The sequence below is a fragment of the Salvelinus alpinus genome, chromosome 7 (assembly GCF_045679555.1).
Source record: "Salvelinus alpinus chromosome 7, SLU_Salpinus.1, whole genome shotgun sequence".
NCBI classification, from domain to species: domain Eukaryota; kingdom Metazoa; phylum Chordata; class Actinopteri; order Salmoniformes; family Salmonidae; genus Salvelinus; species Salvelinus alpinus.
In genome coordinates, this window is record NC_092092.1 from 88,545,249 (window position 1) to 88,570,185 (window position 24,937).

General features: G+C 45.1%; 1 protein-coding gene across 7 annotated transcripts in view; it reads left to right on the forward strand.

The window, feature by feature from the left end:
- Nucleotides 1-227: 227 nt before the first annotated feature.
- The window catches only part of LOC139581833 (endoplasmic reticulum-Golgi intermediate compartment protein 1-like), a 103,765-nt gene continuing 79,055 nt past the window's right edge, over nucleotides 228-24,937 (forward strand). For all 7 annotated transcript variants that reach the window (XM_071412046.1, XM_071412047.1, XM_071412048.1 and 4 more), the window contains exons 1-2: nucleotides 228-541; nucleotides 22,418-22,479. In XM_071412046.1, the coding sequence (XP_071268147.1) occupies nucleotides 459-541; nucleotides 22,418-22,479 (145 nt within the window). In that variant the 5' untranslated portion in view covers nucleotides 228-458. The remainder of the gene's footprint in view (nucleotides 542-22,417; nucleotides 22,480-24,937) is intronic.

Consider the following 24,937-nt stretch of genomic DNA (forward strand, 5'->3'; position numbering starts at 1 on the left):
TACCAAATATTCAGTTCTGCTTTTCTGATGTATCAAATACTTATGTCATGCAATAAAATGCAAATTAATTAATAAAAAATCATACAATGTGATTTTCTGGATTTTTGTTTTAGATTCCTTCTCTCACAGTTGAAGTGTACGTATGATAAAAATTACAGACCTCTACATGCTTTGTAAGTAGGAAAACCTGCAAAATTGTCAGTGTATCAAATACTTGTTCTCCCCACTGTATATGTGTGTGTGTGTGTATTTATATTCTGGATTCTGACATTGCTCGTTCTGATATTTCTTCTTCTTGTCCTTCCTGTTACACCTGGTGCTGTAGATGTCCTGGAGGGCGGTGTGGCCCCGATGCTGTAATATGGAGCCCAGTGGACTCCGCCCCGTGTGGAGCTCAGGTTTATAATAAGTGATGTGGCGAGGATGCCGCCAGAAAGGACACCCAACGTTGCCCTCCGATGGACACCGACGGAGTCGGCTCAGCTCGGGGCGTTGGGACAGTCACCGAAAGGTTGCTGGATCGAATCCCCGAGCTGACAAGGTACAAATCTGTCCCCTGAACAAGGCAGAACAAGGCATTGTTCCTAGGCCGTCAAGGAAAATAAGAATTTGTTCTTAGCTTACTTGCCTAGTTAAATGAAGGTTAAATTTAACACTAACAAAAATGTTTAAAACAAAATGGACACCAACTGGAAAGCGCAAGAGAGGCAGGCCAAAAACAACATGGCAAATTAATGTCTGGCTATTACAAGAGAACATAATGTCCTCTTGGCCTGGTTCTGAGGCAATACCAGAGTCCTTACAACACTGAAGAGAACAGCTTGGGGAGGGATGGAGATATGAGAGGGAGGAGGGGAGGAGGGGAGGAGGGAGAGCGCCACGGGGGTAAGTGTTGTACTGTTCTACTATGAGGCAAGACCAGTTCTTTAGAACACTGGAGAGGAGGAAACGGGGGGAAGGTAGAGGTGAGAGGGGGGAACAGAACAGAGGGGGGAGGTAGAGAGAGGAACAGAACAGAGGGGGGAGGTAGAGAGAGGAACAGAACAGAGGGAGGGGGGAGGTAGAGAGAGGAACAGAAGAGAGGGAGGGGGGAGGTAGAGAGAGGAACAGAAGAGGGAGGGAGGAACAACAGAGGGAGAGAGAACAGAGGGGTAATGAAGGAAATGACTAACACAGAGCTGGGAATGTAAGCTATTAATATTGACTTAATGTTGTGAATACAGAATGTACAATACTGAGTCTTAGTCACTGAGGAGGGAGAGCAGGATCAGTACACGGAGATCAGCAGGGGAAAGAACTTACTACCTAAACACGCCGGCAGGAAGTTTGGCAACTGGTAGTTGTACAGTACAACCGTCCCCTGACCCCCTTACCACACGACTTTTCCATCTAGTCAAAGCGGCCTTCACACAGGAGGGCGACAGCCGCCGGTGACCATAGCAACGACACAAACAAACATTTATCGATGCGCAAAAATAATCGCTTTAACACCGTAAGGTGTTTTACCTGCAACATAAATGATTCATACAAAAAAATGCGTTAGCTAAATCATTGTTTTCTATCTAGCTAGAGTGGGCTAGTTATCTGATCCTGCTGTCTGACGGGGTTTGTCACGCAGGCTATGTATTCTACCGGGATTGGTCAACAACGATGGCACCTCTTCACAAATGGAGCAGAATCCACCGTCGGCTGTACAGTACAGTCGGTCACAGCCTTCAGTGGTGTTTCTGTATTACAATGAGACCAGAGAGACAGGGAGAGGAAGGGTGAGGGAACAGGGCAGTGAGGATGAGAGGTGTACATGAGAGAGAAACTATCCCCTACCTCACCACAGGAGATGGTGACCTTGTTAATGATGTTGGTGATCCAGATTAGGAAAGCACTGAGAAACAGGAAGTCTGTCATCCTCTGGTCTGTCACCTTGTACAGAACACTGAGTACTCTACAGTCCTCTGTCTCCCTACCGCACCACAGGGGTTAGTTACTGTACAGCCCTCTTTCTCCCTACCGCACCACAGGGGTTAGTTACTGTACAGCCCTCTTTCTCCCTACCGCACCACAGGGGTTAGTTACTGTACAGCCCTCTTTCTCCCTACCGCACCACAGGGGTTAGTTACTGTACAGCCCTCTGTCTCCCTACCGCACCACAGGGGTTAGTTACTGTACAGCCCTCTGTCTCCCTACCGCACCACAGGGGTTAGTTACTGTACAGCCCTCTGTCTCCCTACCGCACCACAGGGGTTAGTTACTGTACAGTCCTCTGTCTCCCTACCACACCACAGGGGTTAGTTACTGTACAGCCCTCTGTCTCCCTACCGCACCACAGGGGTTAGTTACTGTACAGCCCTCTGTCTCCCTACCGCACCACAGGGGTTAGTTACTGTACAGCCCTCTGTCTCCCTACCACACCACAGGGGTTAGTTACTGTACAGCCCTCTGTCTCCCTACCGGACCACAGGGGTTAGTTACTGTACAGTCCTCTGTCTCCCTACCGCACCACAGGGGTTAGTTAGTTAGGTCCAAGGTGGCTTAGCAGTTCAGACGTCTTTTTCCGTATTGTCGTGTCGTGTCCTGTATATATATATATTTACACCTTTTCTTCGCATATCTTTTATTTATTTTATTATCCAAGAACTCAACTACAAAAGCTTTCCTGCAAAAGCTTTCCTGCAACCCGCTTCACCAATTACAAAAAGTATTACTTACCTCAATCTGAAAATCCATCGTGGAAGCTAGCCAGGGGCTAATTCAGAAGCTAGCCTGAAAGCTAACCAGAAGCTACTCCGATAGCTAGCCAGAAGCTAATCTGTAGCTGCCCCGAAATTAGCCGGTTTGCTGGCTAGCGTTGGTGTTTCAGCTGCCCACGTTTTGTGGTCATCAGCTATTCCTTTAGCTCGATAATCTACCGGCACTTTTGTGCAACGCGACTCGGACCGGAGCATTCCGGGACTTTTTTCTTTTTCTCTCAGTTTCCCCGGATTCCAGCCGCAGGCTCTGGACACCTGCACCTTGATTTCGCAGCTAGCTAGCTGCATACCGTGTGACTATTGGCTTACGTCGACCCCGGAGCAAACTCAAATCATGCTGGAGCTAGCCAGCTAAGGAGTTCCATCACCATCCGGACCCGTTTCTTTTGTTGCTGCTGCAGATACGGAACCCCACCGGGCCTTCACGACTGACTGCCGCGACTGACTGCCGACGTTATCTGCCCGAGGGATTTATCCAACCGGCACCTCCGTCCCGACGTTACCTGAACGCTCATCTGAGGCCCGCTAATCGTTAGCTGTCTTATCGGCTGCTATCTGAACAAAACCCCACTACACGGAACCTACCGACGGAAACGCACGAGGTATCTACAAACAGACCTCCATCCTATGCTGCTACCGATAGCCATATACCTGGCCAGCTGTCTGGATCGCCACGACCCCAACCAACCTCTACTCACTGGACCCTTATTGATCACTCGATTAAGCATGCCTCTCCTTAATGTAAATATGCCTTGTCCATTGCTGTTCTGGTTAGTGTTTATTGGCTTATTTCACTGTAGAGATTCTAGCCCTGCTCTCTATACCATATCCAACCTCTCAGTTCCACCACCCACATATGCGATGACATCACCTGGTTTCAATGATGTTTCTAGAGACAAGATCTCTCTCATCATCACTCAATACCTAGGTTTACCTCCACTGTATTCACATCCTACCATACCTTTGTCTGTACATTATTCCTTTAAACTATTTTATCGCCCCCAGAAACTTCCTTTTACTCTCTACTCTAGTAGCTCTAGGCGACCAATTCTCATAGCTTTTAGCCGTACCCTTATCCTACTCCTCCTCTGTTCCTCTGGTGATGTAGAGGTGAATCCAGGCCCTGCAGTACCTGGCTCCACTCCTATTCCCCAGGCGCTCTCTTTTGATGACTTCTGTAACCGTAATAGCCTTGGCTTCATGCATGTTAACATTAGAAGCCTCCTCCCTAAGTTTGTTTTGTTCACTGCTTTAGCACACTCTGCCAACCCGGATGTCTTAGCCGTGTCTGAATCCTGGCTTAGAAAGACCACCAAAAATTCAGACATTTTCATCCCCAATTACAAGATTTTCAGACAAGATAGAACGGCCAAAGGGGGCGGTGTTGCAATCTACTGCAAAGACTGCCTGCAGAGTTCTGTTATACTATCCAGGTCTGTTCCCAAACAATTTGAACTTCTACTTTTAAAAATCCACCTCTCTAAAAACAAGTCTCTCACCGTTGCCGCCTGCTATAGACCACCCTCTGCCCCCAGCTGTGCTCTGGACACTATATGTGAACTGATTGCCCCCCATCTATCTTCAGAGCTCGTGCTGCTAGGCGACCTAAATTTGAACATGCTCAACACCCCAGCCACCCTACAATCTAAGCTTGATGCCCTCAATCTCACACAAATTATCAATGAACCTACCAGGTACCACCCCAATTCCGTAAACACGGGTACCCTCATAGATATCATCCTAACAAACTTGCCCTCCAAATACACCTCTGCTGTTTTCAACCAAGATCTCAGCGATCACTGCCTCATTGCCTGCATCCGTAATGGGTCAGCGGTCAAACGACCTCCACTCATCACTGTCAAACGCTCCCTGAAACACTTCAGCGAGCAGGCCTTTCTAATCGACCTGGCCGGGGTATCCTGGAAGGATATTGATCTCATCCCGTCAGTAGAGGATGCCTGGTCATTTTTTAAAAATGCCTTCCTCACCATCTTGAATAAGCATGCCCCATTCAAGAAATTTAGAACCAGGAACAGATATAGCCCTTGGTTCTCTCCTGACCTGACTGCCCTTAACCAACAGAAAAACATCCTATGGCGTTCTGCATTAGCATCGAACAGCCCCCGTGATATGCAACTTTTCAGGGAAGCCAGAAACCAATATACACAGGCAGTTAGAACAGCCAAGGCTAGCTTTTTCAAGCAGAAATTTGCTTCCTGCAACACAAATTCAAAAAAGTTCTGGGACACCGTAAAGTCCATGGAGAATAAGAACACCTCCTCCCAGCTTCCAACCGCTCTGAAGATAGGAAACACTGTCACCACCGACAAATCCACTATAATTGAGAATTTCAATAAGCATTTTTCTACGGCTGGCCATGCTTTCCACCTGGCTACCCCTACCCCGGACAACAGCACTGCCCTCCCCTCTGCTACTCGCCCAAGCCTTCCCCATTTCTCTTTCTCCCAAATACAGTCAGCTGATGTTCTTAATGAGCTGCAAAATCTGGACCCTTACAAATCAGCCGGGCTAGATAATCTGGACCCTTTCTTTCTAAAACTATCTGCTGAAATTGTTGCCACCCCTATTACTAGCCTCTTCAACCTCTCTTTCGTGTCGTCTGAGATCCCCAAAGATTGGAAAGCAGCTGCGGTTATCCCCCTCTTCAAAGGGGGGGACACCCTTGACCCTAACTGCTACAGACCTATATCTATCCTACCCTGCCTTTCTAAGGTCTTCGAAAGCCAAGTCAACAAACAGATTACCGACCATTTCGAATCACACCACACCTTCTCCGCTATGCAATCTGGTTTCAGAGCTGGTCATGGGTGCACCTCAGCCACGCTCAAGGTCATAAACGATATCGTAACCGCCATCGATAGGAAACAATACTGTGCAGCCGTATTCATTGACCTGGCCAAGGCTTTTGACTCTGTCAATCACCACATCCTCATTGGCAGACTCGACAGCCTTGGCTTCTCTAATGATTGCCTCGCCTGGTTCACCAACTACTTCTCTGATCGAGTTCAGTGTGTCAAATCGGAGGGTCTGTTGTCCGGGCCTCTGGCAGTCTCTATGGGGGTGCCACAGGGTTCAATTCTTGGACCGACTCTCTTCTCTGTTTACATCAATGATGTCGCTCTTGCTGCTGGTGATTCTCTGATCCACCTCTACGCAGACGACACTATTCTGTATACTTCTGGCCCTTCTTTTGACACTGTGTTAACAACCCTCCAGGCGAGCTTCAATGCCATACAACTCTCCTTCCGTGGCCTCCAACTGCTCTTAAATACAAGTAAAACCAAATGCATGCTCTTCAACCGATCGCTGCCTGCTCCTGCCCGCCTGTCCAACATCACTACTTTGGACGGCTCTGACTTAGAATATGTGGACCACTACAAATACCTAGGTGTCTGGTTAGACTGTAAACTCTCCTTCCAGACCCACATCAAACATCTCCAATCCAAAGTCAAATCTAGAATTGGCTTCCTATTCCGCAACAAAGCATCCTTTACTCATGCTGCCAAACATACCCTTGTAAAACTGACCATCCTACCAATCCTCGACTTCGGTGATGTCATTTACAAAATAGCCTCCAAAACCCTACTCAATAAATTGGATGCAGTCTATCACAGTGCCATCCGTTTTGTCACCAAAGCCCCATATACTACCCACCACTGCGACCTGTACACTCTCGTTGGCTGGCCCTCGCTTCATACTCGTCGCCAAACCCACTGGTTCCAGGTCATCTACAAGACCCTGCTAGGTAAAGTCCCCCCTTATCTCAGCTCGCTGGTCACCATAGCAGCACCTACCTGTAGCACGCGCTCCAGCAGGTATATCTCTCTAGTCACCCCCAAAACCAATTCTTCCTTTGGACGCCTCTCCTTCCAGTTCTCTGCTGCCAATGACTGGAACGAACTACAAAAATCTCTGAAACTGGAAAAACCTATCTCCCTCACTAGCTTTAAGCACCAGCTGTCAGAGCAGCTCATAGATTACTGCACCTGTACATAACCCATCTACAATTTAGCCCAAACAACTACCTCTTTACCTACTGTATTTATTTATTAATTTATTTTGCTCCTTTGCACCCCATTATTTCTGTCTCTACTTTGCACTTTCTTCCACTGCAAACCAACCATTCCAGTGTTTTTTTAGTTTTTATTTTACTTGCTGTGTTGTACTCACTTCGCCTCCATGGCCTTTTTATATTTTTATTTATTTATACATATATTTGTTTGCCTTCACCTCCCTTATCTCACCTCACTTGCTCACATTGTATATAGACTTATAGATTCACTGTATTATTGACTATATGTTTGTTTTACTCCATGTGTAACTATGTGTTGTTGTATGTGTCGAACTGCTTTGCTTTATCTTGGCCAGGTCGCAATTGTAAATGAGAACGTGTTCTCAATTTGCCTACCTGGTTAAATAAAAAATAAATAAAAAAAAGTTACTGTACAGTCCTCTGTCTCCGTACCGCACCACAGGGGTTAGTTACTGTACAGCCCTCTGTCTCCGTACCGCACCACAGGGGTTAGTTACTGTACAGCCCTCTGTCTCCGTACCGCACCACAGGGGTTAGTTACTGTACAGCCCTCTGTCTCCCTACCGCACCACAGGGGTTAGTTACTGTACAGCCCTCTGTCTCCGTACCGCACCACAGGGGTTAGTTACTGTACAGCCCTCTGTCTCCCTACCGCACCACAGGGGTTAGTTACTGTACAGCCCTCTGTCTCCCTACCGCACCACAGGGGTTAGTTACTGTACAGTCCTCTGTCTCCCTACCGCACCACAGGGGTTAGTTACTGTACAGCCCTCTGTCTCCCTACCGCACCACAGGGGTTAGTTACTGTACAGTCCTCTGTCTCCCTACCGCACCACAGGGGTTAGTTACTGTACAGCCCTCTGTCTCCCTACCGCACCACAGGGGTTAGTTACTGTACAGCCCTCTGTCTCCCTACCGCACCACAGGGGTTAGTTACTGTACAGCCCTCTGTCTCCCTACCGCACCACAGGGGTTAGTTACTGTACAGTCCTCTGTCTCCCTACCGCACCACAGGGGTTAGTTACTGTACAGCCCTCTGTCTCCGTACCACACCACAGGGGTTAGTTACTGTACAGCCCTCTGTCTCCGTACCACACCACAGGGGTTAGTTACTGTACAGCCCTCTGTCTCCCTACCGCACCACAGGGGTTAGTTACTGTACAGCCCTCTGTCTCCCTACCGCACCACAGGGGTTAGTTACTGTACAGCCCTCTGTCTCCCTACCGCACCACAGGGGTTAGTTACTGTACAGCCCTCTGTCTTCCTACCGCACCACAGGGGTTAGTTACTGTACAGCCCTCTGTCTCCCTACCGCACCACAGGGGTTAGTTACTGTACAGCCCTCTGTCTCCCTACCACACCACAGGGGTTAGTTACTGTACAGCCCTCTGTCTCCCTACCGGACCACAGGGGTTAGTTACTGTACAGTCCTCTGTCTCCCTACCGCACCACAGGGGTTAGTTACTGTACAGTCCTCTGTCTCCGTACCGCACCACAGGGGTTAGTTACTGTACAGCCCTCTGTCTCCCTACCGCACCACAGGGGTTAGTTACTGTACAGCCCTCTGTCTCCGTACCGCACCACAGGGGTTAGTTACTGTACAGCCCTCTGTCTCCCTACCGCACCACAGGGGTTAGTTACTGTACAGTCCTCTGTCTCCCTACCGCACCACAGGGGTTAGTTACTGTACAGCCCTCTGTCTCCCTACCGCACCACAGGGGTTAGTTACTGTACAGTCCTCTGTCTCCCTACCGCACCACAGGGGTTAGTTACTGTACAGTCCTCTGTCTCCGTACCACACCACAGGGGTTAGTTACTGTACAGCCCTCTGTCTCCGTACTACACCACAGGGGTTAGTTACTGTACAGCCCTCTGTCTCCGTACCACACCACAGGGGTTAGTTACTGTACAGCCCTCTGTCTCCCTACCGCACCACAGGGGTTAGTTACTGTACAGCCCCCTGTCTCCCTACCGCACCACAGGGGTTAGTTACTGTACAGCCCTCTGTCTCCCTACCGCACCACAGGGGTTAGTTACTGTACAGCCCTCTGTCTCCCTACCGCACCACAGGGGTTAGTTACTGTACAGCCCTCTGTCTCCCTACCGCACCACAGGGGTTAGTTACTGTACAGCCCTCTGTCTCCGTACCACACCACAGGGGTTAGTTACTGTACAGCCCTCTGTCTCCCTACCACACCACAGGGGTTAGTTACTGTACAGCCCTCTGTCTCCCTACCGCAGCACAGGGGTTAGTTAGTTAGGTAGTGAAGAGGTGAGGGGACACTAGAGAGGAAGGAGGGACTCTGAGGGTAGGTAGGGTTACACTGGAGGGGTAGAGAAGGGGTGAGGGGACACTAGAGAGGAAGGAGGGACTCTGAGGGTAGGTAGGGTTACACTGGAGGGGTAGAGAAGGGGTGTTAAGGCTAAACATAGACAGTGGAGGGGTTCAGAGTCTGACTGGACAGGAAGCCCTCCCTCCCCGTCCAGGGTTTTGGGGGGTAACAAGTGATGCTGAAGCTTGTGTTAAATGTTTCACTGCCCATAAAGGGTTGTAGAGTGTTGGAGGCCTGACAGGCTGAATAGTTCAACTGTTGAGTAGCAGGAACACAACTACAGTGTTTCCCCCTCCTCCTGTTGTCTCTCTCTCTCTCTGCTTTCTGTCTCTCTGCTTTCAGTCTCTCTGCTTTCTGTCTCTCTGCTTTCTGTCTCTGCTTTCTGTCTCTCTTTCTCTGCTTTCTGTCTCTGCTTTCTCTGCTCTGTCGCTCTTTCTCTGCTTTCTGTCTCTGCTTTCTGTCTCTGCTTTCTCTGCTTTCTGTCTCTGCTTTCTCTTTCTCTCTCTTTCTCTTTCTTTCTCTCTTTCTTTCTCTGCTTTCTCTTTCTCTCTCTTTCTCTCTCTCTTTCTTTCTCTGCTTTCTCTTTCTCTCTCTTTCTCTCTCTTTATTTCTCTCTTTCTCTCTCTTTCTTTCTCTCTCTTTCTTTCTCTCTTTCTCTCTCTCTTTCTTTCTCTGCTTTCTCTTTCTGTCTGCTTTCTCTGCTTTCTTTCTCTGCTTTCTCTTTCTCTTTCTTTCTCTCTTTCTTTCTCTCTTTCTGTCTCTGCTTTCTCTTTCTTTCTTTCTCTCTTTCTCTCTCTTTCTCTCTCTGTCTCTTTCTGTCTCTGCTTTCTCTGCTTTCTTTCTCTTTATTTCTCTAATTTCTCAATTTTTTTCTGATTTCTGTCTCTTTCTCTCTGTGTGTGCTAACATAAAAATTCCCTATGGACCCAGGTCAAGATCACTGAAATATGATCCACTGAGTTTTCTGATTCATTGTTTTGTACTTGTACCGCTGAGCGCTGCCGAAATAGTGATCCAACTGAAAAAAATTATGTTACGGTCCACTAAACACACATTAAATACAGAGGTATCACACACACACACACACACACACACACACACACACACACACACACACACACACACACACACACACACACACACACACACACACACACACACACACACACACACACACACACACACACACACACACACACACACACCATCCAGATGACCACTAATACAGAGGTATCACACACACCGTCCGGATGACAACTAATACAGAGGTATCACACACACACACACACCGTCCTGATGTGTCGTTGTGACTTGTTTTATTAGCAACTAAACAGATCTTCCTGTACAATGAGTCCAATGCTGAATGGTGTGAGATGTGCTGTGTGTGTTCAGAAGTTTGGTGTGTGTCTGTGTACTTTTCAGTGTGTCTTGTGTTTGTATGTTGGAAGTTAATAGGTCATTGCTGGGGTCAGAGTTCAGGAATGTGTGAGTCTGCTGTCTGGGCCTGTTTGTCATGGCTCTGTTCCAGAGCCAACATTCCAATGCTCTTCTGTAACGCTGCAAAGCATTCTGAGAACAAAATGTGCTCCGAACCTCCCCCTCCCTCTGTCTGTCGCTCTCTCTCATCCTCTTTCCTCCCTTTTCTCTGGCTCTCTCTTTCAAATTTTGTATTTGTTTATTTAATTGAACCGTTATTTAACTTGGCAAGTCAGTTAAGAACAAATTCTTATTTTACAATGACGGCCTGCCCCGGCCAAAACCTCCCCTAACCCGGACGACGCTGGGCCAATTGTGCACCTCCGTATTTGACCAAATAACTCAAGCGAGAAAAGCTAAGGGAGTAATATTATTAAATAGTAAAAAAAAAAAAAATATATATATATATATATATACAGTGGGGAGAACAAGTATTTGATACACTGCCGATTTTGCAGGTTTTCCTACTTACAAAGCATGTAGAGGTCTGTAATTTTTATCATAGGTACACTTCAACTGTGAGAGACGGAATCTAAAACAAAAATCCAGAAAATCACATTGTAGGATTTTTAAGTAATTAATTTGCATTTTATTGCATGACATAAGTATTTGATCACCTACCGACCAGTAAGAATTCCGGCTCTCACAGACCTGTTAGTTTTTCTTTAAGAAGCCCTCCTGTTCTCCACTCATTACCTGTATTAACTGCACCTGTTTGAGCTCGTTACCTGTATAAAAGACACCTGTCCACACACTCAATCAAACAGACTCCAACCTCTCCACAATGGCCAAGACCAGAGAGATGTGTAAGGACATCAGGGGTAAATTGTAGACCTGCACAAGGCTGGGATGGGCTACAGGACAATAGGCAAGCAGCTTGGTGAGAAGGCAACAACTGTTGGCGCAATTATTTGAAAATGGAAGAAGTTCAAGATGACGGTCAATCACCCTCGGTCTGGGGCTCCATGCAAGATCTCACCTCGTGGGGCATCAATGATCATGAGGAAGGTGAGGGATCAGCCCAGAACTACACGGCAGGACCTGGTCAATGACCTGAAGAGAGCTGGGATCACAGTCTCAAAGAAAACCATTAGTAACACACTACGCCGTCATGGATTAAAATCCTGCAGTGCACGCAAGGTCCCCTTGCTCAAGCCAGCGCATGTCCAGGCCCGTCTGAAGTTTGCCAATGACCCTCTGGATGATCCAGAGGAGGAGTGGGAGAAGGTCATGTGGTCTGATGAGACAAAAATTGAGCTTTTTGGTCTAAACTCCACTCGCCGTGTTTGGAGGAAGAAGAAGGATGAGTACAACCCCAAGAACACTATCCCAACCGTGAAGCATGGAGGTGGAAACATCATTCTTTGGGGATGCTTTTCTGCAAAGGGGACAGGACGACTGCACCGTATTGAGGGGAGGATGTATGGGGCCATGTATCGCGAGATCTTGGCCAACAACCTCCTTCCCTCAGTAAGAGCATTGAAGATGGGTCGTGGCTGGGTCTTCCAGCATGACAACGACCCGAAACACACAGCCAGGGCAACTAAGGAGTGGCTCCGTAAGAAGCATCTCAAGGTCCTGGAGTGGCCTAGCCAGTCTCCAGACCTGAACCCAATAGAAAATCTTTGGAGGGAGCTGAAAGTCCGTATTGCCCAGCGACAGCCCCGAAACCTGAAGGATCTGGAGAAGGTCTGTATGGAGGAGTGGGCCAAAATCCCTGCTGCAGTGTGTGCAAACCTGGTCAAGAACTACAGGAAACGTATGATCTCTGTAATTGCAAACAAAGGTTTCTGTACCAAATATTAAGTTCTGCTTTTCTGATGTATCAAATACTTATGTCATGCAATAAAATGCAAATGAATTACTTAAAAATCATACAATGTGATTTTCTGGATTTTTGTTTTAGATTCCGTCTCCCACAGTTGAAGTGTACCTATGATAAAAATTACAGACCTCTACATGCTTTGTAAGTAGGAAAACTTGCAAAATCGGCAGTGTATCAAATACTTGTTCTCCCCACTGTATATATATATATAAAACAAAAAGTTAAAACAAGTAAAAATTATTATATAAATTTGGTTTGGTTTATGGAGTTGTGAATTTAGCTGGGTCCAAGTCTTCTACAAAGGAAAGGTTTCCAGATATTATAACATGTAGTTGCAGATCCCGTAACGGAGTATTTTCTCTAGTTAGAGACGTTGCAGAACTTCCTTTATCCAATAGTTAAAGTAGGAGGAAACTAATCCTTCCACTTAAATAGTATCAGACGTCTAGCTAGAAGAGTAGTACACACCAGCCTGTTGCCCATAGAGCTGGTTAGGGGGGCCTCCTGCGGTGCCACTCCATAGAACTGGTTAGAGGGGCCTCCTGCGGTGCCACTAGCTAGAAGAGTAGTACACACCAGCCTGTTGCCCATAGAGCTGGTTAGGGGGGCCTCCTGCGGTGCCACTAGCTAGAAGAGTAGTACACACCAGCCTGTTGCCCATAGAACTGTTTAGAGGGGCCTCCTGCGGTGCCACTCCATAGAACTGTTTAGAGGGGCCTCCTGCGGTGCCACTCCATAGAACTGGTTAGAGGGGCCTCCTGCGGTGCCACTCCATAGAACTGTTTAGAGGGGCCTCCTGCGGTGCCACTCCATAGAGCTGGTTAGAGGGGCCTCCTGTGGTGCCACTCCATAGAACTGTTTAGAGGGGCCTCCTGCGGTGCCACTCCATAGAACTGTTTAGAGGAGCCTCCTGCGGTGCCACTCCATAGAACTGTTTAGAGGGTCCTCCTGCGGTGCCACTCCATAGAACTGTTTAGAGGAGCCTCCTGCGGTGCCACTCCATAGAACTGTTTAGAGGGGCCTCCTGCGGTGCCACTCCATAGAACTGTTTAGAGGAGCCTCCTGCGGTGCCACTCCATAGAACTGTTTAGAGGAGCCTCCTGCGGTGCCACTCCATAGAACTGTTTAGAGGAGCCTCCTGCGGTGCCACTCCATAGAACTGTTTAGAGGAGCCTCCTGCGGTGCCACTCCATAGAACTGTTTAGAGGGGCCTCCTGCGGTGCCACTCCATAGAACTGTTTAGAGGAGCCTCCTGCGGTGCCACTCCATAGAACTGTTTAGAGGGGCCTCCTGCGGTGCCACTCCATAGAACTGTTTAGAGGGGCCTCCTGTGGTGCCACTCTGAATGATGCAATAAAGGCAGAAGGTTCTAGGTCTCTCCATTATTCGGAGTGGCACCACAGGAGGTCCCTCTAGAGCTGTCCTCTTTCTCCAGTATCGTAGAAAACGTCTCAAAAATTGATATTCAGAAATCTGTCAATTTCGTGCATATCCAAAACGCGTAATAACGTAGCAGGAGCCTGCTTACATCGGTCACAACTGGAATCTGTCTGGTCTAATCTTGGATCATTTAGCCTTTGACCAATGCAGTCGATTTGAACTGCTTTAAATTGAATTACATCATGTCTTAGACATATAGATGAAGAATGTATTCTCTGAAGCATACTCTGCCAAGTTTTCTCCTAAATCCTCTTCCCATTTGGTTCTTAAGAGTTCAGGTAATCCAGATTGTTCGGGTTTAATAAACTATAGATCAAGTTTATGCACCCTTTGATATAAAGGTTCACTTTAAAAATAGAATCTAGAAGGGAGGTAGGTGGGTGGGCGTGATGGAAAGTGACTAGAGTATGAAGATACAAAACTAAGCAATTGTAGGTATCTAAATAAATGGGATCTAGGAATATTGACCTTTTTGTACGAACTGTTCGAAGATGCTAAATCCAAATCAATGTACAAGTCGTTCAGTGAGTTTAGAGCAGAGTAAGGCTGCTAAGGAGGTGGGTCCACAGGATGAGATCTCCAAGGTCATCTATTTTGGGCCTGTAACATCAGGGATTTCTGTCATCCAATACAGAACAATTCTTTTATTATCTGCCCAGTAATCATATTGAACGTTCAGAAGTCCTAGACCACCCTGGGGACGAGATCTCTGAAATATGTTCTTAAGTTGTTAAGTTTTTCTAGTTCCAGATAAAAGCAGATATCAGTGTATCTATGGAGATTTAAAAAAATAATTTGTCAGAAAGATAAAAATACATTGAAATAAGTGTTAAAAACCTAATAATGAAAATACATTCATTTTAATGGTGTTGATTCTTCCGCCCCGAAGAAAGAGAGTAAATCCCAGTGTTCAACATCCTGTTTCAGGCGGAGGATCAATGGAGGGACATGGTCTTTTATAGAGATCTTTGACATTGTTTGTAGTGACTCTGAAGGGCACATGACTAAAATAAGTTTGCATGTCAGAAGGATTAATCGGCATCAATTCATGTTTTTATAGATGAACCTTCTACCCAGATATTTACCAACTGTCTTTAGTAGAACCTGGATCTCTGGAAGACCAGTTAAAGGGTCAGACGTATATATATATATATAATATGTCATCCGCATAGAGTGAAACTTTATGCTCTGAGCCCCCTCTTCTAATGCTTTTGATAGTGGTGTTATCACGTATTGCTATGGTTATGGTTGCTATGGTTATGGTTGCTATGGTTAAAGAGGTTGAAGTATATTATAAAGACGTTTGATGTTGAAAAAAGTGACGATTTTTGATGAAACCAGTTTGATCTGTTAGAGATAATGGAGGGAAGGACTGACTCAAAACCAGTTTGATCCGTAGAGATAATGGAGGGAAGGACTGACTCAAAACCAGTTTGATCCGTAGAGATAATGGAGGGAAGGACTGACTCAATCAGCTTGATCTGTAGAGATAATGGAGGGAAGGACTGACTCAAAACCAGTTTGATCCGTAGAGATAATGGAGGGAAGGACTGACTCAAAACCAGTTTGATCTGTTAGAGATAATGGAGGGAAGGACTGACTCAAAACCAGTTTCATCTGTAGAGATAATGGAGGGAAGGACTGACTCAAAACCAGTTTGATCTGTAGAGATAATGGCGGGAAGAACTGACTCAAAACCAGTTTGATCTGTAGAGATAATGGAGGGAAGGACTGACTCAAAACCAGTTTGATCTGTAGAGATAATGGAGGGAAGGATTGACTCAAAACCAGTTTGATCTGTAGAGATAATGGAGGGAAGGACTGACTCAAAACCAGTTTGATCTGTTAGAGATAATGGAGGGAAGGACTGACTCAAAACCAGTTTGATCTGTAGAGATAATGGAGGGAAGGACTGACTCAAAACCAGTTTGATCTGTTAGAGATAATGGAGGGAAGGACTGACTCAAAACCAGTTTGATCTGTAGAGATAATGGAGGGAAGGACTGACTCAAAACAAGTTTGATCTGTAGAGATAATGGAGGTAAGGACTGACTCAAAACCAGTTTGATCTGTTAGAGATAATGGAGGGAAGGACTGACTCAAAACCAGTTTGATCTGTAGAGATAATGGAGGGAAGGACTGACTCAAAACCAGTTTGATCTGTTAGAGATAATGGAGGGAAGGACTGACTCAAAACCAGTTTGATCCGTAGAGATAATGGAGGGAAGGACTGACTCAAAATCAGTTTGATCTGTTAGAGATAATGGAGGGAAGGACTGACTCAAAATCAGTTTGATCTGTTAGAGATAATGGAGGGAAGGACTGACTCAAAACCAGTTTGATCTGTAGAGATAATGGAGGGAAGGACTGACTCAAAACCAGTTTGATCTGTAGAGATAATGGAGGGAAGGACTGACTCAAAACCAGTTTGATCTGTTAGAGATAATGGAGGGAAGGACTGACTCAAAACTAGTTTGATCTGTAGAGATAATGGAGGGAAGGACTGACTCAAAACCAGTTTGATCTGTTAGAGATAATGGAGGGAAGGACTGACTCAAAATCAGTTTGATCTGTAGAGATATATATTTAACATTCCAGCCAACAAAAGTGACCGAGCAACCAGTTGTCCCTCATGATATTAGCCCTAGCCATGTAAAGTCAACCAGCTGTCCCTCCCATGATATCAGGCCTAGCCATGTAAAGTCAACCAGCGGTCCCTCGTGATATCAGGCCTAGCCATGTAAAGTCAACCAGCTGTCCCCCTCATGATATCAGACCTAGCCATGTAAAGTCAACCAGCTGTCCCTCTCATGATATTAGGCCTAGCCATGTAAAGTCAACCAGCTGTCCCCCTCATGATATCAGGCCTAGCCATGTAAAGTCAACCAGCGGTACCTCATGATATCAGGCCTAGCCATGTAAAGTCAACCAGCTGTCCCCCTCATGATATTAGGCCTAGCCATGTAAAGTCAACCAGCTGTCCCTCTCATGATATCAGGCCTAGCCATGTAAAGCAACCAGCGGTCCCTCGTGATATCAGGCCTAGCCATGTAAAGTCAACCAGCTGTCCCTCTCATGATATCAGGCCTAGCCATGTAAAGTCAACCAGCGGTCCCTCGTAATATCAGGCCTAGCCATGTAAAGTCAATCAGCGGTCCCTCGTGATATCAGGCCTAGCCATGTAAAGTCAACCAGCTGTCCCTCTCATGATATCAGGCCTAGCCATGTAAAGTCAACCAGCTGTCCCTCTCATGATATCAGGCCTAGCCATGTAAAGTCAACCAGCTGTCCCTCGTGATATCAGGCCTAGCCATGTAAAGTCAACCAGCGGTCCCTCGTGATATCAGGCCTAGCCATGTAAAGTCAGGTCGGAAACGGATAGATGAGATTACAATAACAACTGATCCATTAAATATTTTTCAAAAATTAGCAAAAACATAACCAAACCAACTCTGAAGTCTGGAAAAGAGATCCCACCTTGGTCAACTAATAGAACAAGGTAACCAACTCTGAAGTCTGGAAAAGAGATCCCACCTTGGTCAACTAATAGAACAAGGTAACCAACTCTGAAGTCTGGAAAAGAGATCCCACCTTGGTCAACTAATAGAACAAGGTAACCAACTCTGAAGTCTGGAAAAGAGATCCCACCTTGGTCAACTAATAGAACAAGGTAACCAACTCTGAAGTCTGGAAAAGAGATCCCACCTTGGTCAACTAATAGAACAAGGTAACCAACTCTGAAGTCTGGAAAAGAGATCCCACCTTGGTCAACTAATAGAACAAGGTAACCAACTCTGAAGTCTGGAAAAGAGATCCCACCTTGGTCAACTAATAGAACAAGGTAACCAACTCTGAAGTCTGGAAAAGAGATCCCACCTTGGTCAACTAATAGAACAAGTTAATCCCAAAGATGTCCACACATGGAGTGCTTGTAGTGAGAAACACTAAACCTCTGGATTAGAGAGCCCTGCTGAAATAGTAAAAGATTTAAAACAAGTTGTACATAATAAATAAATAAGATACTTATTTACAACCTAAAACTGTTTAAAAAGAAAACATAAAACATTTTATAAATCTCATTTTACAGCAAGACGACTAAATTAGCAGCAACGTCTTTAAAAAAAATTACGTAACCTAATAATATAACTGTCCTTTTATCACAACACTGGAACTTTTCCAAGTCAATACCACATTTATTGCCGCCCAGGCCCGCCGGTGTAACTGATTACTGACTGTACACTACAGTAAAGTTACTGCATGAGTGTAGCAAGTTTACTAACGCGTTAGTTCTATTAGTTATGCTGACTCATGACAGCTGATTTGTTGTGCATTGAAGTCCACAAGTGAAGGTAAGAGAAGGAATACAACGTGGCTGTCATGAGAGTGAACTGTGTTTACTGTGTGATCAGGGGTGTATTCATTCCGCTGATTCTGTTAAACGTTTCTTAAATGGAAGCAAACAGAACAAAAGAAAACTCTTGTTTGCAACTGTTGGACTGTGTGAAAGGCGGTATTGAATGTCACTGTCTCCTCAAATTTGTCTCACGATCTGTTTGCACCTACAGTTGAAGTCAGAAGTTTACATACACCTTAGTCAAATACATTTAAACTCAGTTTTTCACAATTCCTGACATTTAATCCTAGTAAAAGTTCCCTGTCTTAGGTCAGCTAGGATCACCACTTTATTTTAAGAATGTGAAATGTCAGAATAATAGTAGAGAGAATGATTTATTTCAGCTTTTATTTCTTTCATCACATTCCCAGTGGGTCAGAAGTTTACATACACTCAATTAGTATTTAGTAGCATTGCCTTCAAATTGTTTAACTTTTGTCAAACATTTCGGGTAGCCTTCCACAAGCTTCCCACAATAAGTTGGGTGAATTTTGGCCCATTCCTCTTGACAGAGCTGGTGTAACTGAGTCAGGTTTGTCGGCCTCCTTTCTCGCACACGTTTCTTCAGTTCTGCCCATAAATGTTCTATAGGATTGAGGTCAGGGCTTTGTGATGGCCTCTCCAATACCTTGACTTTGTTGTCCTTAAGCCATTTAGTCACAACTTTGGAAGTATGCTTTGGCTCCATTGTCCATTTAGAAGACACATTTGCGACCAAGCTTTAACTTCCTGACTGATGTCTTGAGATGTTGCTTCAATATATCCACAGAATTTTCCTCCCTCATGATGCCATCTATTTTGTGAAGTGCACCAGTCCCTCCTGCAGCAAAGCACCCCCACAACATGATGCCGCCACCCCCGTGCTTCACGGTTGGGATGGTGTTCTTCGGCTTGCAAGCCTCCCCCCTTGTCCTCCAAACATAACGGTCTATTGTTGTTTAATCAGACCAGAGGACATTTCTCCAAAAAGTACGATCTTTATCCCCATGTGCAGTTGCAAACTGTAGTCTGGCTTTTTTATGGCGGGTTTGGAGCAGTGGCTTCTTCCTTGCTGAGCGGCCTTTCAGGTTATGTCGATATAGGACTCGTGTTACTGTGGCGATAGATACATTTGCACCTGTTTTCTCCAGCTTCCTCACAAGGTCCTTTGCTGTTGTTCTGGGATTGATTTGCACTTTTCGCACCGAAGTACGTTCATCTCTAGGAGACAGAACGCGTCTCCTTCCTGAGTGGTATGATGGCTGTGTGGTCCCATGGTGTTTATACTTGCGTACTATTGTTTGTACAGATGAACATGGTACGTTCAGGCGTTTGGAAATTGCTCCCAAGGATGAACCAGACTTGTGGAGGTCTACCATTTTTATCCCGAGGTGTTGGCTGATTTCTCTTGATTTTCCCATGATGTCAAGCAAAGAGGCACTGAGTTTGAAGGTAGGCCTTGAAATACATCCACAGGTACACCTCCAATTGACTCAAATGATGTCAATTAGCCTATCAGAAGCTTCTAAAGCCATGACATAATTTTCTGGAATCGTCCAAGCTGTTTAAAGGCACAGTCAACTTAGTGTATGTAAACTTCTGACCCACTGGAATTGTGATACAGTGAAATAATCTGTCTGTAAACAATTGTTGGAAAAATGACTTGTGTCGTGCACAAAGTAGATGTCCTAACCGACTTGAACCGACTCGTTGAAAAACAAGTTTTCATGACTCCAACCTAAATGTATGTATACTTCTGATTTCAACTGTACGTTGTAAACTTTCATTCATAGGCTAGGTTGTAGCAACCTCATGATGGGTAGAGGGAAAATTAGAGTTTCATGTAGTAGCCGAAACCTATCACTGTTACATTGAACTGGGTGAATGGAATATGAATGACAGTCATCCAATATGCTGTAATTGTCACGCCCTGGCCTTAGTATTATTTGTTTCTTTATTATTTTAGTTAGGTCAGGGTGTGACATGGGGTATGTGTGTGTTTTGGGTGATTATATGGTATAGGGGGTGTTGGTTGTAGTGTATGGGTTTGTGTTGAGTGTATGTGTCTAGGTATGTCTATGGTTGAGTGTAGGTGTTTAGGAAAGTCTATGGTTGCCTGATTTGGTTCTCAATCAGAGACAGCTGGTTATTGTTGTCTCTGATTGGGAGCCATATTTAAGGTAGCCATAGGCTTTAGGTGTGGGTGGGTAATTGTCTATATCTAAACGTTAGTAGCTTGTGTCTGCACTTTCGTTTTGTAGCTTCACGGTCGTTTGTTGTTTTGTTAGTTTGTAAAGTGTTTTGCTTCGTTTTTCCTTCTTCAAATAAAAAGAAGATGTCTTATTTTTCACATGCTGCGTTTTGGTCCGTCTCTCCTCCACACGATCGTGACAGTAATAGAATTAAGGCCATGAAGAAAAAGTCTTAAACCACCAACACTGATACAACAGTATGAAATAACACACATGGAATCATGTAGTAACCAAAAAAACTAATCAAAATATATTTTAAATTCTTCAAAGTAGCCACCCTTTGCCAGCTTTGCACACTCTTGGCATTCTCTCAACCAGCTTCATGAGAAATGCTTTTCCAACAGTCTTGAAGGAGTTCCTACATGTGCTGAGCACTTGTTGGCTGCTTTTCTTTCACTCTGCGGTCCAACTCATTCCAAATCATCTCAAATGGGTTGAGGTCAGGTGATTGTGGAGGCCATGTCATCTGATGTAGTACTCCATCACTCTCCTTCTTGGTCAAATAGCCCTTACACAGCCTGGAGGTGTGTTGGGTCATTGTTCTGTTGAAAAACAAATGATAGTCCCACTAAGCCCAAACCAGATGGGATGGCGTATCGCTGCAGAATGCTGTGGTAGCCATGCTGGTTAAGTGTGCCTTGAATTCTAAATAAATCAGACAGTGTCACCAGCAAAGCACCCCCACACCACAACACCTCCTCCTCCATGCTTTATGGTGGGAAATACACATGCAGAGATAATCCGTTCACCCACACCACGTCTCACAAAGACATGGCAGTTGGAACGAAAAGTCTCCACTTTGGACTCCAAACCAAAGGACAGATTTCCACCGGTCTAATGTCTATTGCTCGTGTTTCTTGGTCAAAGCAAGTCTCTTCTTATTGGTGCCCTTTTTAGTAGTGTTTTCTTGGCAGCAATTCGACCATGAAGGCCTGATTCACGTAGTCTCCTCTGAACATTTGATGTTTATGTGTCTGTTACTTGAACTGTGAAGCATTTATTTGGGCTACAATTTCTGAGGCTGGTAACTCTAATGAACTTATCCTCTGCAGCAGAGGTAACTCTGGGTCTTCCTTTCCTGTGGTGGTCCTCATGAGAGACAGTTTCATCATAGCGCTTGATGGTTTTTGCGGCTGCGCTTGAAGAAACTTGAAATGTTCCGTATTGACGAAACTTAATGTGTTAAAGTAATGATGTACTGGCGTTTCTATTTGTTGATTTGAGCTGTTCTTGTCATAATATGGACTTGGTCTTTTACCAAATAGGGCTATCTTCTGTATACTACCCCTACCTTGTCACAACACAACTGATTGGCTCAAACGCATTAAGGAGGAAATAAATTCCACATATTAGCTTTTAACAAGGCACACCTGTTAATTGAAATGCATTCCAGGTGACTACCTCAAGAAGCTGGTTGAGAGAATGCCAAGAGCGCAAAGCTGTCAAGGCAAAGGGTGGCTATTTGAAGAATCTCAAATATGAAACACAATTTGATTTGTTTAACACATTTTTTAGTTACTACATGATTCTATATGTGTTATTTCATAGTTTTGATGTCTTCATTATTATTTTACAATGAAGAAAATAGTAAAAATATAGAAAAACCCTTGAATGAGTAGGTGTGTCCGAATATATAAAGTAAATACATTAAGGATTACCTTTTTTAAGAATGATTTCCTGTTGCATTGAAAGATAACCAACCTACAGCACTAGTCTTAACTTCCCTTCACATCACTCGCGTCATCCTTGTGGTAGAGAGAGATAGTCATGGTAATGCTTTCAAGTGATTGCACATAAAGGAAGATAGTGCTTGCTTTCTTATCCAACTGATAATCCTGTGAACCCCGTTCATTGCTGCTTGCAGGTATGTTTTTGTTTTTCTAACCCTTCCCTCCCTTTTTTCTTTCTCTTCCATTAGGTTGGATGTCTACAGGAAAGTCCCCAAAGACCTGACCCAGCCCACGTACACAGGAGCTGTGGGTGAGTAGCCCTCACACACACACACACACACACACACACACACACACACACACACACACACACACACACACACACACACACACACACACACACACACACACACACACACACACACACTTCTCATGGCTCAGCTGGTCTACTCACCTGTCAGAGTGCAGGTATGTACCTGTCATAGTAAAGGTACTGCCATACTCCAGGATCTTCTCCATTAGGTAGGTGCAGTGGTGTCATACACCCATTATTTTAGAGGGGGCACAAGGTACGTGAGGATGGAGGCGGGTTGGCACCCTTTCCGGAAGGGTGCCAGACGCATCTATACACTTACCCATACCCACATCTATACCCACATCCATACCCACATCCATACCCACATCTATACTCCCATCTATACCCACATCTATACCCACATCTATACCCCCATCTATACCCACATCTATACCACATCTATACCCACATCTATACCCACATCTATACCCCCATCTATACCCCCATCTATACCCACATCTATACCCACATCTATATCCATACCCACATCTATACCCACATCTATATCCACATCTATACCCACATCTATACCCACATCTATATCTATACCCACATCTATACCCCCATCTATACCCACATCTATACCCACATCTATACCCCCATCTATACCCCCATCTATACCCACATCTATACCCCCATCTATACCCACATCTATACCCACATCTATACCCCCATCTATACCCCCATCTATACCCACATCTATACCCACATCTATACCCACATCTATATCCATACCCACATCTATACCCACATCTATACCCACATCTATACCATCATCTATACCCCCATCTATACCCCCATCTATACCCACATCTATACCCACATCTATACCCACATCTATACCCACATCTATATCCATACCCACATCTATACCCACATCTATACCCACATCTATACCCACATCTATACCCACATCTATACCCACATCTATACCCACATCTATACCCACATCTATACCCACATCTATACCCACATCTATATCCATACCCACATCTATACCCACATCTATATCTATACCCCCATCTATACCCCCATCTATACCCACATCCATACCCACATCTATACCCACATCTATATCACCACCCATACCCACATCTATATCACCACCCATACCCACATCTATACCCCCATCTATACCCACATCCATACCCACATCTATACCCACATCTATATCACCACCCATACCCACATCTATACCCACATCTATACCCACATCTATACCCCCATCTATACCCACATCTATACCCACATCTATACCCACATCTATACCCACATCTATATCACCATCCATACCCACATCTATATCACCACCCATACCCACATCTATATCACCACCCATACCCACATCTATATCACCACCCATACCCACATCTATTACACCACCCATACCCACATCTATATCACAACCCATACCCACATCCATACCCCCATCTATACCCACATCTATACCCCCACCCATACCCACATCTATATCACCACCCATACCCACATCTATATCACCACCCATACCCACATCTATATCACCACCCATACCCACATCTATACCCCCATCTATACCCACATCTATACCATCATCTATACCCCCATCTATACCCACATCTATACCCACATCTATACCCACATCTATACCATCATCTATACCATCATCTATACCATCATCTATACCCACATCTATACCCACATCTATACCATCATCTATACCCACATCTATACCCCCATCTATATCCATACCCACATCTATACCCCCATCTATACCCACATCTATACCATCATCTATACCCCCATCTATACCATCATCTATACCCACATCTATACCATCATCTATACCCACATCTATACCATCATCTATACCATCATCTATACCATCATCTATACCCACATCTATACCCCCATATATACCCCCATATATACCCACATCTATACCCACATCTATACCCACATCTATACCCACATCTATACCCACATCTATACCCCCATCTATACCCACATCTATACCCACATCTATATCACCACCCATACCCCCATCTATACCCCATCCATACCCCCATCTATACCCCCATCTATACCCCCATCTATACCCACATCTATATCCATACCCACATCTATACCCACATCTATACCCACATCTATACCATCATCTATACCATCATCTATACCATCATCTATACCCACATCTATACCATCATCTATACCCACATCTATACCCCCATCTATATCCATACCCACATCTATACCCCCATCTATACCCACATCTATACCATCATCTATACCCCCATCTATACCATCATCTATACCCACATCTATACCATCATCTATACCCACATCTATACCCATCATCTATACCCACATCTATACCATCATCTATACCCACATCTATACCCCCATCTATATCCATACCCACATCTATACCCCC